General features: G+C 48.0%; 1 protein-coding gene across 1 annotated transcript in view; it reads left to right on the top strand.

The window, feature by feature from the left end:
* The window catches only part of LOC119922271 (TAP binding protein), a 41,346-nt gene that overhangs the window by 19,389 nt on the left and 1,512 nt on the right, over positions 1–20,445 (top strand). The window contains 4 exon segments of the mRNA XM_038742241.1: positions 4,796–5,197; positions 8,343–8,699; positions 17,180–17,269; positions 18,454–18,491. Coding sequence (XP_038598169.1) covers positions 4,796–5,197; positions 8,343–8,699; positions 17,180–17,269; positions 18,454–18,491 — 887 coding nt within the window.

Here is a 20,445-nt window from a genome sequence, read left to right as displayed (position 1 = left end):
CCTCCGCCTCCCCAGCCCGGCCTCCGTCCCCTGAGCGACCCGCTGCCCGTTCCCGCCCCAGGGCTAAGAAGGGCGCTCAGCACATAGCCGGCCCCAGCCAACCGGCTGACCTTTGACCCCTTGGGGAAGCAGCGCGGCTCAGTGGAAAGAGCCCGGGCTTGGGAGTCCGAGGTCCTGGGTTCAAATCCCGGCTCCTCCAATTGTCAGCTGGGTGACTTTGGGCAAGTCACTTCACCTCTCTGGGCCTCAGTGACCTCATCTGTCAAATGGGGATGAAGACTGGGAGCCCCCCGTGGGACCACCTCATCACCTTGTCACCTCCCCAGCACGTAGTAAGCGCTTAATCAATCAATCAATCGTATTTATTGAGCGCTTACTGTGTGCAGACCTCCTTCCCTTCCCCACAGCACCTGTATATCTGTCTGTACATATTTATTACTCTATTTATATTTATTTAGTTTACTTGTACATATCTTGTACATCTCTCATTTATTTATTCTTGTATCTTGTATTCTTATTTATTCTTATATCTTGTACATATTTATTTATTTTACATGGACATATCTTGTACATCTCTTATTTATTTATTCTTGTATCTTGTATTCTTATTTATTCTTACATCTTGTACATATCTTATTTATTTATTTATTCTTGTATCTTGTATTCTTATTTATTCTTATATCTTGTACATATTTATTTATTTTACTTGGACATATCTTGTACGTCTCTTATTTATTTATTCTTGTATCTTGTATTCTTATTTATTCTTACATCTTGTACATATCTTATTTATTTATTTATTTTACTTGGACCTGTCCTGTACATCTCTTATTTATTTATTCTTGTATCTTGTATCTTGTATTCTTATTTATTCTTACATCTTGTACATATCTTATTTATTTATTTATTTTACTTGTATATATCTTGTACATCTCATTTATTCATTCTTGTATCTTGTATCTTGTATTCTTATTTATTCTTATGTCTTGTACATGCCTTATTTATTTATTTATTTTACTTGGACATATCTTGTACATCTCTCATTTATTTATTCTTGTATCTTGTATCGTGTGTTCTTATTTATTCTTATGTCTTGTACATATCTTATTTATGTATTTATTTTACTTGGACATATCTTGTACATCTCTTATTTATTTATTCTTGTATCTTGTATCTTGTGTTCTTATTTATTCTTATATCTTGTACATATCTTATTTATTTATTTATTTTACTTGTACATATCTTGTACATCTCTTATTTATTTATTCTTGTATCTTGTATCTTGTGTTCTTATTTATTCTTATGTCTTGTACATATCTTATTTATGTATTTATTTTACTTGGACATATCTTGTACATCTCTTATTTATTTATTCTTGTATCATGTATTCTTATTTATTCTTATATCTCGTACATATTTATTTATTTATTTTACTTGGACATATCTTGTACATCTCTTATTTATTTATTCTTGTATCTTGTATCTTGTGTTCTTATTTATTCTTATATCTTGTACATATCTTATTTATTTATTTATTTTACTTGGACATATCTTGTACATCTCTTATTTATTTATTCTTGTATCTTGTATCTTGTCTTCTTATTTATTCTTATGTCTTGTACATATCTTATTTATGTATTTATTTTACTTGGACATATCTTGTACATCTCTTATTTATTTATTCTTGTATCATCTTGTATTCTTATTTATTCTTATATCTCGTACATATTTATTTATTTATTTTACTTGGACATATCTTGTACATCTCTTATTTATTTATTCTTGTATCTTGTATCTTGTATTCTTATTTATTCTTATATCTCGTACATATCTGATTCATTTATTTATTTTACTTGTACATATCTTGTACATGTCTTATTTATTCTTGTATCTTGTATCTTGTCTTCTTATTTATTCTTACGTCTTGTACATATCTTATTTATTTATTTATTTTACTTGGACATATCTTGTACATCTCTTATTTATTTATTCTTGTATCTCGTATCTTGTATTCTTATTTATTCTTACATCTTGTCCATATCTTATTTATTTATTTATTTTACTTGGACATATCTTGTACATCTCTTATTTATTTATTCTTGTATCTTGTATCTTGTCTTCTTATTTATTCTTACATCTTGTCCATATCTTATTTATTTATTTATTTTACATGGACATATCTTGTACATCTCTTATTTATTTATTCTTGTATCTTGTATCTTGTGTTCTTATTTATTCTTATATCTTGTCCATATCTTATTTATTTATTTATTTTACTTGTACATATCTTGTACATGTCTTATTTATTCTTGTATCTTGTATCTTGTATTCTTATTTATTCTTACATCTTGTCCATATCTTATTTATTTATTTATTTTACTTGGACATATCTTGTACATCTCTTATTTATTTATTCTTGTATCTTGTATCTTGTCTTCTTATTTATTCTTACGTCTTGTACATATCTTATTTATTTATTTATTTTACTTGGACATATCTTGTACATCTCTTATTTATTTATTCTTGTATCTTGTATCTTGTGTTCTTATTTATTCTTATATCTTGTACACATCTTATTTATTTATTTATTTTACTTGGACATATCTTGTACATCTCATTTATTTATTCTTGTATCTTGTATCTTGTATTCTTATTTATTCTTACATCTTGTACATGCCTTATTTATTTATTTATTTTACTTGGACATATCTTGTACATCTCTTATTTATTTATTCTTGTATCTTGTATCTTGTATTCTTATTTATTCTTATATCTTGTCCATATCTTATTTATTTATTTATTTTACATGGACATATCTTGTACATCTCTTATTTATTTATTCTTGTATCTTGTATCTTGTGTTCTTATTTATTCTTATATCTTGTCCATATCTTATTTATTTATTTATTTTACTTGGACATATCTTGTACATGTCTTATTTATTCTTGTATCTTGTATCTTGTGTTCTTATTTATTCTTATATCTTGTACATATCTTATTTATTTATTTATTTATTTTACTTGGACATGTCTTGTACATCTCTTATTTATTTATTCTTGTATCTTGCATTCTTATTTATTCTTATATCTTGTACGTATCTTATTTATTTATTTATTAAGCACATAGTAAGCGCTTAATAAATGCCATCATTATTATTATTATTCTATCTATTCTATTGATTTTATTTTGTCAGTATGTTTGGTTTTCTTCTCCGTCTCCCCCTTTTAGACCGCGCGCCCGCCGTCGGGTAGGGCCCGTCTCTGGATGTTGCCAACTTGGACTTCCCAAGCGCTCAGTACAGTGCTCCGCACACAGTAGGCGCTCAATAAATACGATTGATTGATTGTTGGGTAGGGCCCGTCTCTAGATGTTGCCAACTTGGACTTCCCAAGCGCTCAGTACAGTGGCTCCGCACACAGTAAGCGCTCAATAAGTATAATTGATTGATTGTTGGGTAGGGACCATCTCTAAATGTTGCCAACTTGGACTTCCCAAGCGCTTAGTCCAGTGCTCTGCACACAGGAAGTGCTCAATAAATACAATTGATTGATTGATTGATTGATTGTTGGGTAGGGCCCGTCTCTAGATGTTGCCAACTTGGACTTCCCAAGCGCTCAGTACAGTGCTCCGCACACAGTAGGCGCTCAATAAATACGATTGATTGATTGTTGGGTAGGGCCCGTCTCTAGATGTTGCCAACTTGGACTTCCCAAGCGCTCAGTACAGTGGCTCCGCACACAGTAAGCGCTCAATAAGTACGATTGATTGATTGTTGGGAAGGGACCGTCTCTAAATGTTGCCAACTTGGACTTCCCAAGCGCTCAGTACAGTGCTCCGCACACAGTAAGCGCTCAATAAATACAATTGATTGATTGATTGATTGATTGATTGATTGTTGCGTAGGGCCCGTCTCTAGATGTTGCCAACTTGGACTTCCCAAGCGCTCAGTACAGTGCTCCGCACACAGTAAGCGCTCAATAAGTACGATTGATTGATTGTTGGGTAGGGCCCGTCTCTAGATGCTGCCAACTTGGACTTCCCAAGCGCTCAGTACAGTGCTCCGCACACAGTAAGCGCTCAATAAATGCGATTGATTGATTGATTGGGTAGGGACCGTCTCTAGATGTTGCCAACTTGGACTTCCCAAGCGCTTAGTCCAGTGCTCTGCACACAGGAAGCGCTCAATCAATACGATTGATTGATTGATTGATTGATTGATTGATTGTTGGGTAGGGCCCGTCTCTAGATGTTGCCAACCTGGACTTCCCAAGCGCTCAGTACAGTGCTCCGCACACAGTAAGCGCTCAATAAATCTGTGTGACCTTGGGCAAGTCGCTTCACCTCTCTGAGCCTCAGTTCCCTCATCTGTCAAATGGGGATGAAGACCGTGAGCCCCCCGTGGGACAACCTGATCACTCTGTATCATCATCATCATCATCCATTGTATTCATTGAGCGCTTACTATGTGCCGAGCACTGTACTAAGCGCTTGGGAAGTCCAGATTGGCAACATCTAGAGACGGTCCCTACCCAACAGCGGGCTCACAGTCTAAAAGGGGGCTGTTGCCAACTTGGACTTCCCAAGCGCTCAGTACAGTGCTCCGCATCATCAATCGTATTTATTGAGCGCTTCCTGTGTGCAGAGCACTGTACTAAGCGCTCGGGAAGTACAAATTGGCAACACCGAGAGGCGGTCTGTACTGAGCGCTTGGGAAGTCCAAGTCGGGAACGTATAATGGCGTAATATATGTTATGATGATGATGATGATGACGACGACGATTGCCTTGCGGCCCAGCCGTCCTGACCGCGGCCACCCGCTCGCCGACGCCCCGGGTGCGGAGTGGACTGGACGCCCCCCTGGACCTGGCCTTCTCCTGCTGGACGCCCCCGGGGACCCCCGAAGAGGACCCCCCGGCCTTGGGGCTGGAGTGGCGACGCCAACACCGGGGCGCGGGCCGCCTCCTCCTGGCGGTCGCCCCGGCCTCGCACCCGGGCCCGGCCGGCGGGCACTCGTTGGCCGCCGAGGGGGCCGTGGCCTTCGCCGGCTGGCACGGGCCCGGCCGATCCCCGGGCACGTGGCGGGGCAACGGCACCCTGCTCCTGCCCGCCGTCGCCCCGGCCCAGGAGGGCAACTACTTGGCCACCGTCCACCTGCCCTTCCTGCAGGCCCAGGTCGTCCTCCGCCTCCACATCCTCCGTGAGTCGCGGGCCCGTCTGTCCCCTCCCGGGCGCTCAGTACAGTGTCCCGTGCTCCCTAAATGTGACTGAGCGCTTGGGAGAATCGGTCCTATTGTGGGAGCTCAGAGCACTCATTTGTCCCCTGCCGAGCGCTCAGTACAGTGTCCCGCGCTCCCTAAATGCATGGCCGAGCGCTTGGGAGAATCGGTCCTATTGCGGGAGCTCAGAGCACTCATTTGTCCCCTGCCGAGCGCTCAGTACAGCGTCCCACGCTCTCTAAATGCATGGCTGAGCGCTTGGGAGAATCGGTCCTATTGGGGGAGTTCAGAGCACCCATTTGTCCCCTCCTGAGCGCTCAGTACAGCGTCCCGCGCTCCCTAAATGCATGGCTGAGCGCTTGGGAGCATCGGTCCTATTGGGGGAGTTCAGAGCACCCATTTGTCCCCTCCCAAGCGCTCAGTACAGTGTCCCGCGCTCCCTAAATGCGTGACCGAGCTCTTGGGAGAATCGGTCCTATTGGGGGAGTTCAGAGCACCCATTTGTCCCCTCCCGAGCGCTCAGTACAGTGTCCCGCGCTCCCTAAATGCGTGACTGAGCGCTTGGGAGAATCGGGCCTATTGGGGGAGTTCAGAGCACCCATTTGTCCCCTCCCGAGCGCTCAGTACAGTGTCCCGCGCTCCCTAAATGCATGGCTGAGCGCTTGGGAGAATCGGGCCTATTGGGGGAGTTCAGAGCACCCATTTGTCCCCTCCTGAGCGCTCAGTACAGTGTCCCGCGCTCCCTAAATGGATGACTGAGCGCTTGGGAGAATCGGGCCTATTGGGGGAGTTCAGAGCACTCATTTGTCCCCTGCCGAGCGCTCAGTACAGTGTCCCGCGCTCCCTAAGTGCATGACTGAGCGCTTGGGAGAATCGGTCCTATTGCGGGAGCTCAGAGCACTCATTTGTCCCCTGCCGAGCGCTCAGTACAGTGTCCCGCGCTCCCTAAATGCATGGCTGAGCGCTTGGGAGAATCGGTCCAATTGGGGGAGTTCAGAGTTCCCATTTGTCCTCTCCCGAGCGCTCAGTACAGTGTCCCGCGCTCCCCAAATGCGTGACTGAGCGCTTGGGAGAATCGGGCCTATTGGGGGAGTTCAGAGCACCCATTTGTCCCCTCCCGAGCGCTCAGTACAGTGTCCCGCGCTCCCTCAATGCAACCGAATGAACGGCGGAGCGCTTGGGAGAATCGGTCCTATTGGGAGAGTTCAGAGCACCGATCTGTCCCCTCCTGAGCGCTCAGTACAGTGCTCTGCGCACAGTAAGCGCTCAGTAAATGCAACTGAAGGAATGAATGAATGAATGAATGAGCACTTGGGCTACGAGGCGGGGGGAGGAGGAGGAGTGGTGCTCAGTATTCATTCATTCTGTCGTACTTATTGAGCGCCTACTGTGCGCAGAGCACTGGACTAAGCGCTCGGCACTGTACTAAGCGCTGGGGAGAGGACAACTGGGCAGCCGAGGGAGGCCACCCCAACCCAACTAGGGGCTCGCCGGCTACAAGGGGGGAGGAGGAGGAGGAGCAGTGCTCAGTATTCAGTCATTCTGTCGTATTTATTGAGCGCCTACTGTGTGCAGAGCACTGTACTGAGCGCTCGGGAAGTACAAAGGGCAACCGAGAGAGGCCATCCCGGCCCAACTAGGGGCTCGCCGGGTACAAGGGGGGAGGAGGTGGATGAATTATGGTCAGTATTCATTCATTCCGTCGTACTTATTGAGCGCCTACTGTGTGCAGAGCACTGGACTAGGCGCTCGACACTGTACTGAGCGCTGGGGAGAGGACAACTGGGCAACTGAGGGGGGCGACCCCAACCCAACTAGGGGCTCACTGGCTACAAGGGGGGAGGAGGAGGATGAATGATGCTCAGTATTCATTCATTCATTCATTCATTCATTCATTCCGTCATACTTATTGAGCGCCTACTGTGTGCAGAGCACTGTACTGAGCGCTCGGGAAGTACAAAGGGCAACCGAGAGAGGCCGTCCTGGCCCAACTAGGGGCTCGCCGGCTACAGGGAGGCAGGAGGTGGATGAATTATGGTCAGTATTCATTCATTCCGTCCTACTTATTGAGCGCCACTGTGTGCAGAGCACTGGACTAAGCGCTCGGCACTGTACTAAGCGCTTGGGAGAGGACAACTGGGCAACCGAGGGAGGCCACCCGAACCCAACTAGGGGCTCGCTGGCTACAAGGGGGGAGGAGGAGGATGAATGATGCTCAGTATTCATTCATTCATTCATTCATTCATTCATTCCGTCGTACTTATTGAGCGCCTACTGTGTGCAGAGCACTGTACTAAGCGCTCGGGAAGTACAAAGGGCAACCGAGAGAGGCCGTCCTGGCCCAACTAGGGGCTCGCCGGCTACAGGGAGGCAGGAGGTGGATGAATTATGGTCAGTATTCATTCATTCCGTCCTACTTATTGAGCGCCTACTGTGTGCAGAGCACTGGACTAGGCGCTCGACACTGTACTGAGCGCTGGGGAGAGGACAACTGGGCAACTGAGGGGGGCGACCCCAACCCAACTAGGGGCTCGCTGGCTACAAGGGGGGAGGAGGAGGATGAATGATGCTCAGTATTCATTCATTCATTCATGCATTCATTCATTCCGTCGTACTTATTGAGCGCCTACTGTGTGCAGAGCACTGGACTAAGCGCTCGGCACTGTACTAAGCGCTGGGGAGAGGACAACTGGGCAACCGAGGGAGGCCACCCGAACCCAACTAGGGGCTCGCTGGCTACAAGGGGGGAGGAGGAGGATGAATGATGCTCAGTATTCATTCATTCATTCATTCATTCATTCATTCCGTCCTACTTATTGAGCGCCTACTGTGTGCAGAGCACTGGACTAAGCGCTCGGGAAGTACAAAGGGCAACCGAGAGAGGCCGTCCCGGCCCAACTAGGGGCTCGCCGGCTACAAGGGGGGAGGAGGAGGATGAGCGGCGCTCAGTATTCATTCATTCATTCCGTCATACTTATTGAGCGCCTACGGTGTGCAGAGCACTGCACTAGGCGCCCGCAGGTCCGAACCGGCGAGCGAACGAGACTTTTGAGGGGGGGGGGGAGAGGGGCCGGGGGTGGGCCGGGGCAGGCCCCGACCCCCGGCCTCTCCCTCCCTCGCACCCAGAGCCCCCGCGGGTGTCGCTGAGCCCGTCGCCGGTGGTGCTGGACCCCCTGGGCCTGCGGCCCCCCGAGCCGCGCTGCCTCCTGTCCCGCTTCTACCCGGCCGAGGAGGTGCGGGTGTCGTGGGAGCTGCGCGGGGCGGCCGGGGCCCGGCCCCTGGGCGACGGGCGTCCAGACAGTGGCCGGGCCTGGCTGTCGGGCCTGCGCCACCACCGCGACGGCACCGTCAGCCTGGAGGGCCTCCTGCGGCCGCCCCCCGGCCCCCCGGCCCCGCGCGGGGCCGCCCGCCTCGCCTGCCGCGTCCGCCACCCGGCCCTGCCCCGCGCCGGACTGGTCGTCGAGGTCGCCCTCCACGTGGCAGGTCAGTAGGCCCGGCCCGGGGCGCTCAGTACAGCGCGCGGGGAGCGAACGGGGTCTGCTTCTTCGTCTGTCGTCCGCTCTCCGGCGCTCAGTACAGCGCCGTGCGCACCGGAACCTCCAATGAATGGGTGAACGTGGTCTGTTGTTTGTTCTGCCATCCCTGGCGTTCAGTACAGCGCTCTGCACACCGGAAGCGCTCCATCAGCTCCAATGAATGAGTGAACATGGTCTGTTGTTTGTTCTACCATCCTTGGCGTTCAGTACAGCGCTCTGCACACCGGAAGCGCTCCATCACTACCGATGAATGAGTGAATGTGGTCTGTTGTTTGTTCTGCCATCCCTGGCGTTCAGTACAGCGCCCTGCACACCGGAAATGCCCCATCACTACCACTGAATGAGTGAATGTGGTCTGCTTATTGTTCTACCGTCCACTCCATGGCGTTCAGTACAGCACTCTGCACACCGGAAGCGCTCCATCAGTACAAATGAATGAGTGCATGTGGTCTGCTTATTGTTCTACCATCCACTCCATGGCGTTCAGTACAGCGCTCTGCACACCGGAAGCGCTCCATCAGCTCCACTGAATGAGTGAATGTGGTCTGTTTATTGTTCTGCCGTCCTCTCCCTGGCGTTCAGTACAGCACTCTGCACACCGGAAGCACTCCACCAGCTCCAATGAATGGGTGAATGTGGCCTGTTGTTTGTTCTACCATCCCCGGCGCTCAGTACAGCGCTCTGCACACCGGAAGCGCTCCACCAGCTCGAATGAATGAGTGAATGTGGTCTGTTATTTGTTCTACCGTCCACTCCATGGCGTTCAGTACAGCGCTCTGCACACCGGAAGCGCTCCTTCAGCTCCACTGAATGAGTGAATGTGGTCTGTTTATTGTTCTACCGTCCACTCCCAGGCGCTCAGTACAGCGCCCTGCACACCAGAAGCGCTCCATCACTACTGATGAATGAGGGAATGTGGTCTGTTATGTGTTCTACCATCCCTGGCGTTCAGTACAGCGCCCTGCACACCGGAAGCGCTCCTTCAGCTCCACTGAATGAGTGAATGTGGTCTGTTTATCGTTTCACCGTCCTCTCCCCGGCGCTCAGTACAGCGCCCTGCACACCGGAAACGCCCCATCACTACCACTGAATGAGTGAATGTGGTCTGTTTATTGTTCTGCCATCCTCTCCCTGGCGTTCAGTACAGCGCCCTGCACACCAGAAGCGCTCCATCAGCCCCACTGAATGAATGAATGTGGTCTGTTTATCGTTTCACCGTCCTCTCCCCGGCGCTCAGTACAGCGCCCTGCACACCGGAAACGCCCCATCACTACCACTGAATGAGTGAATGTGGTCTGCTTATTGTTCTACCGTCTTCTCCTGGGCACTCAGTACAGCGCCCTGCACACCGGAAGCGCTCCATCAGTACAGTGAATGAGTGAATGTGGTCTGCTTATTGTTCTACCGTCCTCTCCCTGGCGCTCAGTACAGCGCCCTGCCCACCAGAAGCACTCCATCACTACCGATGAATGAGTGAACATGGTCTGTTGTGTGTTCTACCATCCCTGGCGCTCAGTACAGCGCTCTGCACACCGGAAGCACTCCATCAGCTCCACTGAATTAATGAATGATGTGGTCTGTTTATTGTTCTACTGTCCTCTCCCCGGCGCTCAGTACAGCACTCTGCACACCGGAAGCGCTCCATCAGCTCCACTGAATGAGTGAATGTGCTCTGTTTATTGTTCTGCCATCCTCTCCCTGGCGTTCAGTACAGCGCTCTGCACACCAGAAGCGCTCCATCAGCTTCACCGAATGAGTGAATGTGGTCTGTTTATTGTTCTACCATCCTCTCCCCGGCGCTCAGTACAGTGCCCTGCGCACCAGAAGAAGTGCTCAGTCAGTTCGATTGAATGAATGAATGAATGATCTGTTTTTTGTTGTATCGTCCTCTCCCTGGCGCTCAGTACAGTGCCCTGCTCGCCAGAAGTGCTCAGTCAGTACCATTGAATGAATGAATGAATGAATGGTCTGTTTCTTGTTGTATCGTTCTCTCCCCGGCGCTCAGTACAGCGCTCTGCACACTGGAAGCGCTCAGCCAGTACCATTGGATGAATGAATGAATGAATGGTCTGTTTCTTGTATCGTCCTCTCCCCGGCGCTCAGTACAGTGCCCTGCGCACCGGAAGTGCTCAGTCAGTACGATTGAATGAGTGAATGAATGAATGATCTGTTTTTTGTTGTATCGTTCTCTCCCCGGCGCTCAGTACAGTGCCCTGCTCGCCAGAAGTGCTCAGCCAGTACCATTGTATGAATGAATGAATGAATTGTCTATTTCTTGTTGTATCGTCCTCTCCCTGGCGCTCAGTACAGTGTCCTGCCTGCCAGAAGTGCTCAGTCAGTACCACTGAATGAATGAATGAATGAATGAATGGTCTGTTTCTTGTTTCGTTCTTTCCCTGGCGCTCAGTACAGCGCTCTGCACACTGGAAGCGCTCAACCAGTACCGTTGGATGAATGAATGAATGGTCTGTTTCTTGTATCGTCTTCTCTCTGGCGCTCAGTACAGTGCCCTGCTCGCCGGAAGCGCTCAGTCAGTACGATTGAATGAATGAATGAATGAATGGTCTGTTTTTTGTTGTATCGTCCTCTCCCTGGCGCTCAGTACAGTGCCCTGCTCGCCGGAAGTGCTCAGTCAGCACGATTGAATGAATGAATGAATGAATGAATGGTCTGTTTTTTGTTGTATCGTTCTCTCCCTGGCGCTCAGTACAGTGCCCTGCTCTCCAGAAGTGCTCAGTCAGTACCACTGAATGAATGAATGAATGAATGAATGGTCTGTTTCTTGTTGTATCGTTCTCTCCCCGGCGCTCAGTACAGCGCTCTGCACACTGGAAGCGCTCAACCAATACCATTGAATGAATGAATGAATGAATGGTCTGTTTCTTGTATCGTCCTCTCCCTGGCGCTCAGTACAGTGCCCTGCACACCGCAAGTGCTCAGTCAGTACCATTAAATGAATGAATGAATGAATGGTCTGTTTCTTGTTTCGTTCTTTCCCTGGCGCTCAGTACAGCGCTCTGCACACTGGAAGCACTCAACCAGTACCGTTGGATGAATGAATGAATGAATGGTCTGTTTCTTGTATCGTCCTCTCCCCGGCGCTCAGTACAGTGCTCTGCACACTAGAAGCGCTCAACCAGTACCATTGAATGAATGAGTGAATGAATGGTCTGTTTCTTGTTGTATCGTCCTCTCCCCGGCGCTCAGTACAGTGCCCTGCGCACCGGAAGTGCTCAGTCAGCATGATTGAATGAATGAATGGTCTATTTCTTGTTGTATCGTCCTCTCCCTGGCGCTCAGTACAGTGCCCTGCGCGCCAGAAGTGCTCAGTCAGTACGATTGAATGAATGAATGAATGAATGAATGAATGGTCTGTTTCTTGTTTTGTTCTTTCCCCGGCGCTTAGTACAGCGCTCTGCACACTGGAAGCGCTCAACCAGTACCGTTGAATGAATGAATGAATGAATGGTCTGTTTCTTGTTGTATCGTTCTCTCCCTGGCGCTCAGTACAGTGCCCTGCTCGCCAGAAATGCTCAGTCCGTACAATTGAATGGTCTGTTTCTTGTTGTATCGTTCTCTCCCCAGCGCTCAGTACAGTGCCCTGCACACTGGAAGCGCTCAGCCAGTACCATTGGATGAATGAATGAATGAATGGTCTGTTTCTTGTTGTATCGTCCTCTCCCCGGCGCTCAGTACAGTGCCCTGCGCACCAGAAGTGCTCAGTCAGTTCGATTGAATGAATGAATGAATGATCTGTTTTTTGTTGTATCGTCCTCTCCCTGGCGCTCAGTACAGTGCCCTGCTCGCCAGAAGTGCTCAGTCAGTACCATTGAATGAATGAATGAATGAATGGTCTGTTTCTTGTTTTGTTCTTTCCCCGGCGCTCAGTACAGCGCTCTGCACACTGGAAGCGCTCAACCAGTACCATTGGATGAATGAATGAATGAATGGTCTGTTTCTTGTATCGTCCTCTCCCCGGCGCTCAGTACAGTGCCCTGCCCGCCAGAAGTGCTCAGTCAGTACCACTGAATGAATGAATGAATGGTCTGTTTCTTGTTTCATTCTTTCCCCGGCGCTCAGTACAGCGCTCTGCACACTGGAAGCGCTCAACCAGTACCATTGAGTGAATGAATGGTCTGTTTCTTGTTGTTTCGTCCTCTCCCCGGCGCTCAGTACAGTGCCCTGCGCACCAGAAGTGCTCAGTCAGTACGATTGAATGAATGAATGAATGAATGAATGAATGGTCTGTTTCTTGTTAGGTTCTTTCCCTGGCGCTCAGTAAAGCGCTCTGCACACTGGAAGCGCTCAGCCAGTACCATTGAATGAATGAATGGTCTGTTTCTTGTATCGTCCTCTCCCTGGCGCTCAGTACAGTGCCCTGCACACAGGAAGTGCTCAATCAGTACCATTGAATGAATGAATGGTCTGTTGCTTGTTTCATTCTTTCCCTGGCGCTCAGTACAGTGCTCTGCACACTGGAAGCGCTCAACCAGTACCATTGAATGAATGAATGAATGGTCTGTTTCTTGTATCGTCCTCTCCCTGGCGCTTAGTACAGTGCCCTGCGCAACGGAAGTGCTCAGTCAGTACGATTGAATGAATGAATGAATGGTCTGTTTTTTGTTGTATCGTTCTCTCCCCGGCGCTCAGTACAGTGCCCTGCTCGCCGGAAGTGCTCAGTCAGTACGATTGAATGAATGAATGAATGAATGAATGAATGAATGGTCTGTTTCTTGTTGTATCGTCCTCTCCCCGGCGCTCAGTACGGTGCCCTGCCCGCCGGAAGTGCTCAGTCAGTACCACTGAATGAATGAATGAATGAATGGTCTGTTTCTTGTTTCGTTCTTTCCCTGGCGCTCAGTACAGCGCTCTGCACACTGGAAGCGCTCAACCAGTACCATTGAATGAATGAATGGTCTGTTTCTTGTATCGTCCTCTCCCTGGCGCTCAGTACAGTGCCCTGCGCGCCAGAAGTGCTCAGTCCGTACGATTGAATGGTCTGTTTCTTGTTGTATCGTTCTCTCCCCGGCGCTCAGTACAGCGCTCTGCACATTGGAAGCGCTCAACCAGTACCACTGAATGAATGAATGAGTGAATGCGGTCTGTTCCTTGTTCCATCATCCTCTCTCCGGCGCTCAGTACAGTGCTCTGCATACTGGAAGCGCTCAACCAGTACCATTGAATGAATGAATGAATGGTCTGTTTCTTGTTGTATCGTCCTCTCCCTGGCGCTCAGTACAGTGCCCTGCTCGCCGGAAGTGCTCAGTCAGTACCATTGAATGAATGAATGAATGGTCTGTTTCTTGTTGTTTCATTCTTTCCCTGGCGCTCAGTACAGCAGTCTGCACACTGGAAGCGCTCAACCAGTACCATTGAATGAATGAATGAATGGTCTGTTTCTTGTTGTATCGTCCTCTCCCTGGCGCTCAGTACGGTGCCCTGCCCGCCGGAAGTGCTCAGTCAGTACCACTGAATGAATGAATGAATGAATGAATGGTCTGTTTCTTGTTTCGTTCTTTCCCTGGCGCTCAGTACAGCGCTCTGCACACTGGAAGCGCTCAACCAGTACCATTGAATGAATGAATGAATGAATGGTCTGTTTCTTGTATCGTCTTCTCCCTGGCACTCAGTACAGTGCCCTGCGCACTGGAAGTGCTCAGTCAGTACGATTGAATGAATGAATGAATGAATGGTCTGTTTTTTGTTGTATTGTCCTCTCCCTGGCGCTCAGTACAGTGCCCTGCTCGCCGGAAGTGCTCAGTCAGTACGATTGAATGAATGAATGAATGAATGAATGGTCTGTTTTTGGTTGTATCGGTCTCTCCCCGGCGCTCAGTACAGTGCCCTGCTCGCCAGAAGTGCTCAGTCAGTACCATTGAATGAATGAATGAATGGTCTGTTTCTTGTATCGTCCTCTCCCTGGCGCTCAGTACAGTGTCCTGCACACCGGAAGTGCTCAGTCAGTACCACTGAATGAATGAATGAATGGTCTGTTTCTTGTTGTATCGTCCTCTCCCCGGCGCTCAGTACAGTGCTCTGCACACTGGAAGCGCTCAACCAGTACCATTGAATGAATGAATGAACGGTCTGTTTCTTGTATCGTCCTCTCCCTGGCGCTCAGTACAGTGCCCTGCCCGCCAGAAGTGTTCAGTCAGTACCACTGAATGACTGAATGAATGGTCTGTTTCTTGTTTCGTTCTTTCCCTGGCGCTCAGTACAGCGCTCTGCGCACTGGAAGTGCTCAACCAGTACCATTGAATGAATGAATGAATGGTCTGTTTCTTGTATCGTCCTCTCCCCGGCGCTCAGTACAGTGCCCTGCGCACTGGAAGTCCTCAGTCAGTACGATTGAATGGATGAATGAATGAATGGTCTGTTTTTTGTTGTATCGTCCTCTCCCTGGCGCTCAGTACAGTGCCCTGCTCGCCGGAAGTGCTCAGTCAGTACGATTGAATGAATGAATGAATGAATGGTCTGTTTTTGGTTGTATCGGTCTCTCCCCGGCGCTCAGTACAGTGCCCTGCTCGCCAGAAGTGCTCAGTCAGTACCATTGAATGAATGAATGAATGGTCTGTTTCTTGTATCGTCCTCTCCCTGGCGCTCAGTACAGTGTCCTGCACACCGGAAGTGCTCAGTCAGTACCACTGAATGAATGAATGAATGGTCTGTTTCTTGTTGTATCGTCCTCTCCCCGGCGCTCAGTACAGTGCTCTGCACACTGGAAGCGCTCAACCAGTACCATTGAATGAATGAATGAATGGTCTGTTTCTTGTATCGTCCTCTCCCTGGCGCTCAGTACAGTGCCCTGCCCGCCAGAAGTGTTCAGTCAGTACCACTGAATGACTGAATGAATGGTCTGTTTCTTGTTTCGTTCTTTCCCTGGCACTCAGTACAGCGCTCTGCACACTGGAAGCGCTCAACCAGTACCATTGAATGAATGAATGAATGGTCTGTTTCTTGTATCGTCCTCTCCCCGGCGCTCAGTACAGTGCCCTGCGCACTGGAAGTCCTCAGTCAGTACGATTGAATGGATGAATGAATGAATGGTCTGTTTTTTGTTGTATCGTCCTCTCCCTGGCGCTCAGTACAGTGCCCTGCTCGCCGGAAGTGCTCAGTCAGTACGATTGAATGAATGAATGAATGAATGGTCTGTTTTTGGTTGTATCGGTCTCTCCCCGGCGCTCAGTACAGTGCCCTGCTCGCCAGAAGTGCTCAGTCAGTACCATTGAATGAATGAATGAATGGTCTGTTTCTTGTATCGTCCTCTCCCTGGCGCTCAGTACAGTGTCCTGCACACCGGAAGTGCTCAGTCAGTACCACTGAATGAATGAATGAATGGTCTGTTTCTTGTTGTATCGTCCTCTCCCCGGCGCTCAGTACAGTGCTCTGCACACTGGAAGCGCTCAACCAGTACCATTGAATGAATGAATGAATGGTCTGTTTCTTGTATCGTCCTCTCCCTGGCGCTCAGTACAGTGCCCTGCCCGCCAGAAGTGTTCAGTCAGTACCACTGAATGACTGAATGAATGGTCTGTTTCTTGTTTCGTTCTTTCCCTGGCACTCAGTACAGCGCTCTGCACACTGGAAGCGCTCAACCAGTACCATTGAATGAATGAATGAATGGTCTGTTTCTTGTATCGTCCTCTCCCCGGCGCTCAGTACAGTGCCCTGTGCACTGGAAGTCCTCAGTCAGTACGATTGAATGAATGAATGAATGAATGGTCTGTTTTTTGTTGTATCGGTCTCTCCCCGACGCTCAGTACAGTGCTCTGCACACTGGAAGCGCTCAACCAGTACCATTGAATGAATGAATGGTCTGTATCTTGTATCGTCCTCTCCCTGGCGCTCAGTACAGTGCCCTGCACACCAGAAGTGCTCAGTCAGTACGATTGAATGAATGAATGAGTGAGTGAATGGTCTGTTGCTTGTTTCATTCTTTCCCTGGCGCTCAGTACAGCGCTCTGCACACTGGAAGCGCTCAACCAGTACCACTGAATGAATGACTGAATGAATGGTCTGCTTCTTGTTGTATCGTCCTCTCCCCGGCGCTCAGTACAGCGCTCTGCACACCGGGAGCGCTCAATCAGTAGCACTGAATGGATGAATGCCACCTGTCCCCAGCGCTTAGTCCAGTGCTCTGCCCACAGGGAGCACTCCATCACAATTCATTCATTCATTCAATCCTATTTATTGGGCGCTCCCTGTGTGCGGAGCACTGGACTGAGCGCTTGGGAGCTACAGCGAACGTGGCCTGTGTCTTGTTGTATCGTCCTCTCCCAGGCGCTCAGTACAGCGCTCCGGAAGCGCTCAGACAGTGCCGCTGAATGAATGGCTGGGTGGATGAATGAATGCAGGGGAGGAAGGGGGGTGGGGGGGGGTGTCCTGGGGGCGTCTCCCCCATCTCCCACCGGTCTCCCCTCTCCCCAGGCTCGACGGGGCCTTCTCTGGACGACTGTGTGGGCGTCTTCCTCACTGCCTTCCTGCTCCTGGGACTCATCAAGGCCCTCAACTGGGCTGGTCAGTACATCCCTGCTATTTGATATTATTATTATTATTATTATTATTATTATTATTATTATTATTATTATTATTATCATTATCATCATTATTATTATTACTATTAGGAGAAGCAGCGTGGCTCAGCGGGTGGAGCCCGGGCTTTGGAGTCCGAGGTCATGGGTTCGAATCCCGGCTCCGCCAATTGTCAGCTGGGTGACTTTGGGCAAATCACTTCACTTCTCTGGGCCTCAGTTGCCTCATCTGTCAAATGGGGATGAAGCCTGGGAGCCCCCCGTGGGACAACCTCATTACCTTGTTACCTCCCCGGCGCTTAGAACAGGGCTTGGCACATAGTAAGCGCTTAATAAATGCCATTATTATTATTATTATTATTATTATTAAGCAGAAGCGCTTAATAAATGCCATAATTATTATTGTTATTATTATTATTATTATTATTATTATTATTGTTGTTATTAAGCAGAAGCAGCGTGGCTCAGCGGAAAGAGCCCGGGCTTTGGAGTCCGAGGTCATGGGTTCGAATCCCGGCTCCGCCAATTGTCAGCTGGGTGACTTTGGGCAAATCACTTCACTTCTCTGGGCCTCAGTTGCCTCATCTGGAAAATGGGGGTGAAGACTGGGAGCCCCCCGTGGGCCCACCTCATCCCCTTGTCACCTCCCCGGCGCTTAGAACAGGGCTTGGCACATAGTAAGCGCTTAATAAATGCCATTATTATTATTATTATTATTTATCGAGCGCTTATTGTGTGCAGAGCGCCGTACTAAGCGCTTGGGAGAGTCTAATACAACTAAAAACATTCATTCAGTTGTCTTTCTCAAGCGCTTACCCTGTGCAGAGCACTGTACTAAGCGCTGGGGAGAGTCCAATACAACCAAAAACATTCATTCAAGTGTCTTTATCAAGCGCTTACCGTGTGCAGAACACTGTACTAAGCGCTGGGGAGGGCCCAATCCAATAAACAGACACATCCCCCGCCCCCAACGAGCTAATTGGCCTCTCCTGAGCGCTTAGTACAGTGCTCTGCCCCCAGTAAGCGCTCAATAAGTACGTCTGATTGGTAATCGAGTGCGTTGGGGGGCTATAATTAGTAGTTGTCCCCCCCCCCTTTTGGGGTCAGAGGGCGTCTCCCCCACTGTCTCCCCACCCCGGTGACGTCTCTGTCTCTGTCTCTCCCCTGCAGCCTGCTCCGTGGACCGGGGATTGCCCAAGGACCAACAGGTAACGGCTCACCTGTCCATCCCGTGGTATTTACTGAGCGCCCACCGTGTCCGGAGCACTGTACTGAACGCTCGGCTCCCACAGCAGCAGGGAACAGGCCCGGTCCCGGCCCACGACGAGCTCCCGGCCTAGAAGGGATGACGGGCATTGATGGAGCGCTTAGTGAGCACCGGGCAGTGTACTGAGCGCCCCGGAGAGCCCGATTCAACAGTAGCCAGGCGCACCTCCTGCCCCCAACGAGCAGGCCCTCTCAAGGAGGTCAGGGGGCGTCGATATAAATCGATAAATGGCAGATTTATATCGAAATTTCCATCTAAACGGATTTAGTGAGCGCCTCCTGGGGTAGAGAGCGCTGTACTGAGCGCTCGGGAGCGCTCAGTACAGCCAGAAGCCGTGACCTTCCCTGCCCACAGCGAGCGCACGGTCTACAGGAGCGACCCATTCACGCGTTCCTTCGTCGGGTCGATCAATCAATCAATCAATCAATCGTATTTATTGAGCGCTTACTATGTGCAGAGCACTGTACTGAGCGCTTGGGAAGTACAAATTGGCAAATTGGGTCGTATTTATTGAGCGCTTTCCGTGGGCGGGGCACTGTACTGAGCGCTTGGGAGAGCGCAGTGGAACAGTAAACAGACACATTTCCCAACAGTGAGCTTCGGGGGGGAAGAGCGCGGGCTTGGGAGTCCGAGGTCCTGGGTTCGAGAGCCGCCACTCGTCAGCTGTGTGACCTCGGGCGAGTCACTTCCCTTCTCTGGGCCTCAGTGACCTCACCTGGGAAATGGGGATGAAGACTGGACAACCTCATCACCTTGCGTCTACCCCGGCGCTTAGAACAGTGCTTGGCACATAGTAAGCGCTTAACAAATACCACCATTATTATTAGTAGTAGTAGTAAGCGCTTAATACCATCATTGTATTATTATTATTATTATTATTGTCGTCATTATTATTATTATTATTATTAAGACTGTGAGCCCCACATGGGGCAACCTGATGACCCCGTATCTCCCGCAGCGTTTAGAACAGTGCTTGGCACCTAGTAAGCGCTTAACAAGTACCATCATTGTATTATTATTATATTATTATTAAGCCTGTGACAACCTGATGACCTCGTGTCTCCCCCAGCGCTTAGGACGGCGCTCAGCACCTAGTCGGCGCTTAACAAATACTATTGTAATAATGATATGAATTTTATTAGCAACAGTAACGATGATAATAATTCTAATGATAATAATAATGATAATGACGATGATATAACGATGATGGTGATAATGATAATAATGATAATGATGGTAGTAATGATAATGATAATGATGATAATGATGATGATAATAATAATGATAATAATGATAATGATGATAATATAATGATGATGGTGATAATGATAATGATGATGATGATGATGATAATAATGATAATGATGGTAATGATGATAATGATGATAGTAAAGATAATAATGATAATGATGGTAATAATGATGATAATGATGATGATAATAATAATGATAATGATGGTAATAATGATAATGATATGATGATAATGATGATGATAATAATAATGATAATGATAATGATGATAATATAATGATGATGGTAATAATGATAATAATGATAATGATGGTAATAATGATAATGATGCTAATAATGATAACGATAATGATGATAATGATGATAATAATAATGATAATGATGGTAATGATGATGATGATAGTAAAGATAATAATGATAATGATGGTAATAATGATGATAATGATGATGATAATAATAGTGATAATGATGGTAATAATGATAATGATATGATAATGATGATGATGATAATAATGATAATGATAATGATGATAATATAATGATGATGGTAATAATGATAATGATAATGATGGTAATAATGATAGTGATAATGATGATAATGATGATGATAATAATAATGATAATGATGGTAATGATGATAATGA

Source organism: Tachyglossus aculeatus, unplaced genomic scaffold (assembly GCF_015852505.1).
Source record: "Tachyglossus aculeatus isolate mTacAcu1 unplaced genomic scaffold, mTacAcu1.pri scaffold_101_arrow_ctg1, whole genome shotgun sequence".
NCBI lineage: Eukaryota > Metazoa > Chordata > Mammalia > Monotremata > Tachyglossidae > Tachyglossus > Tachyglossus aculeatus.
This window is presented reverse-complemented; position numbering and strand designations above follow the sequence as displayed.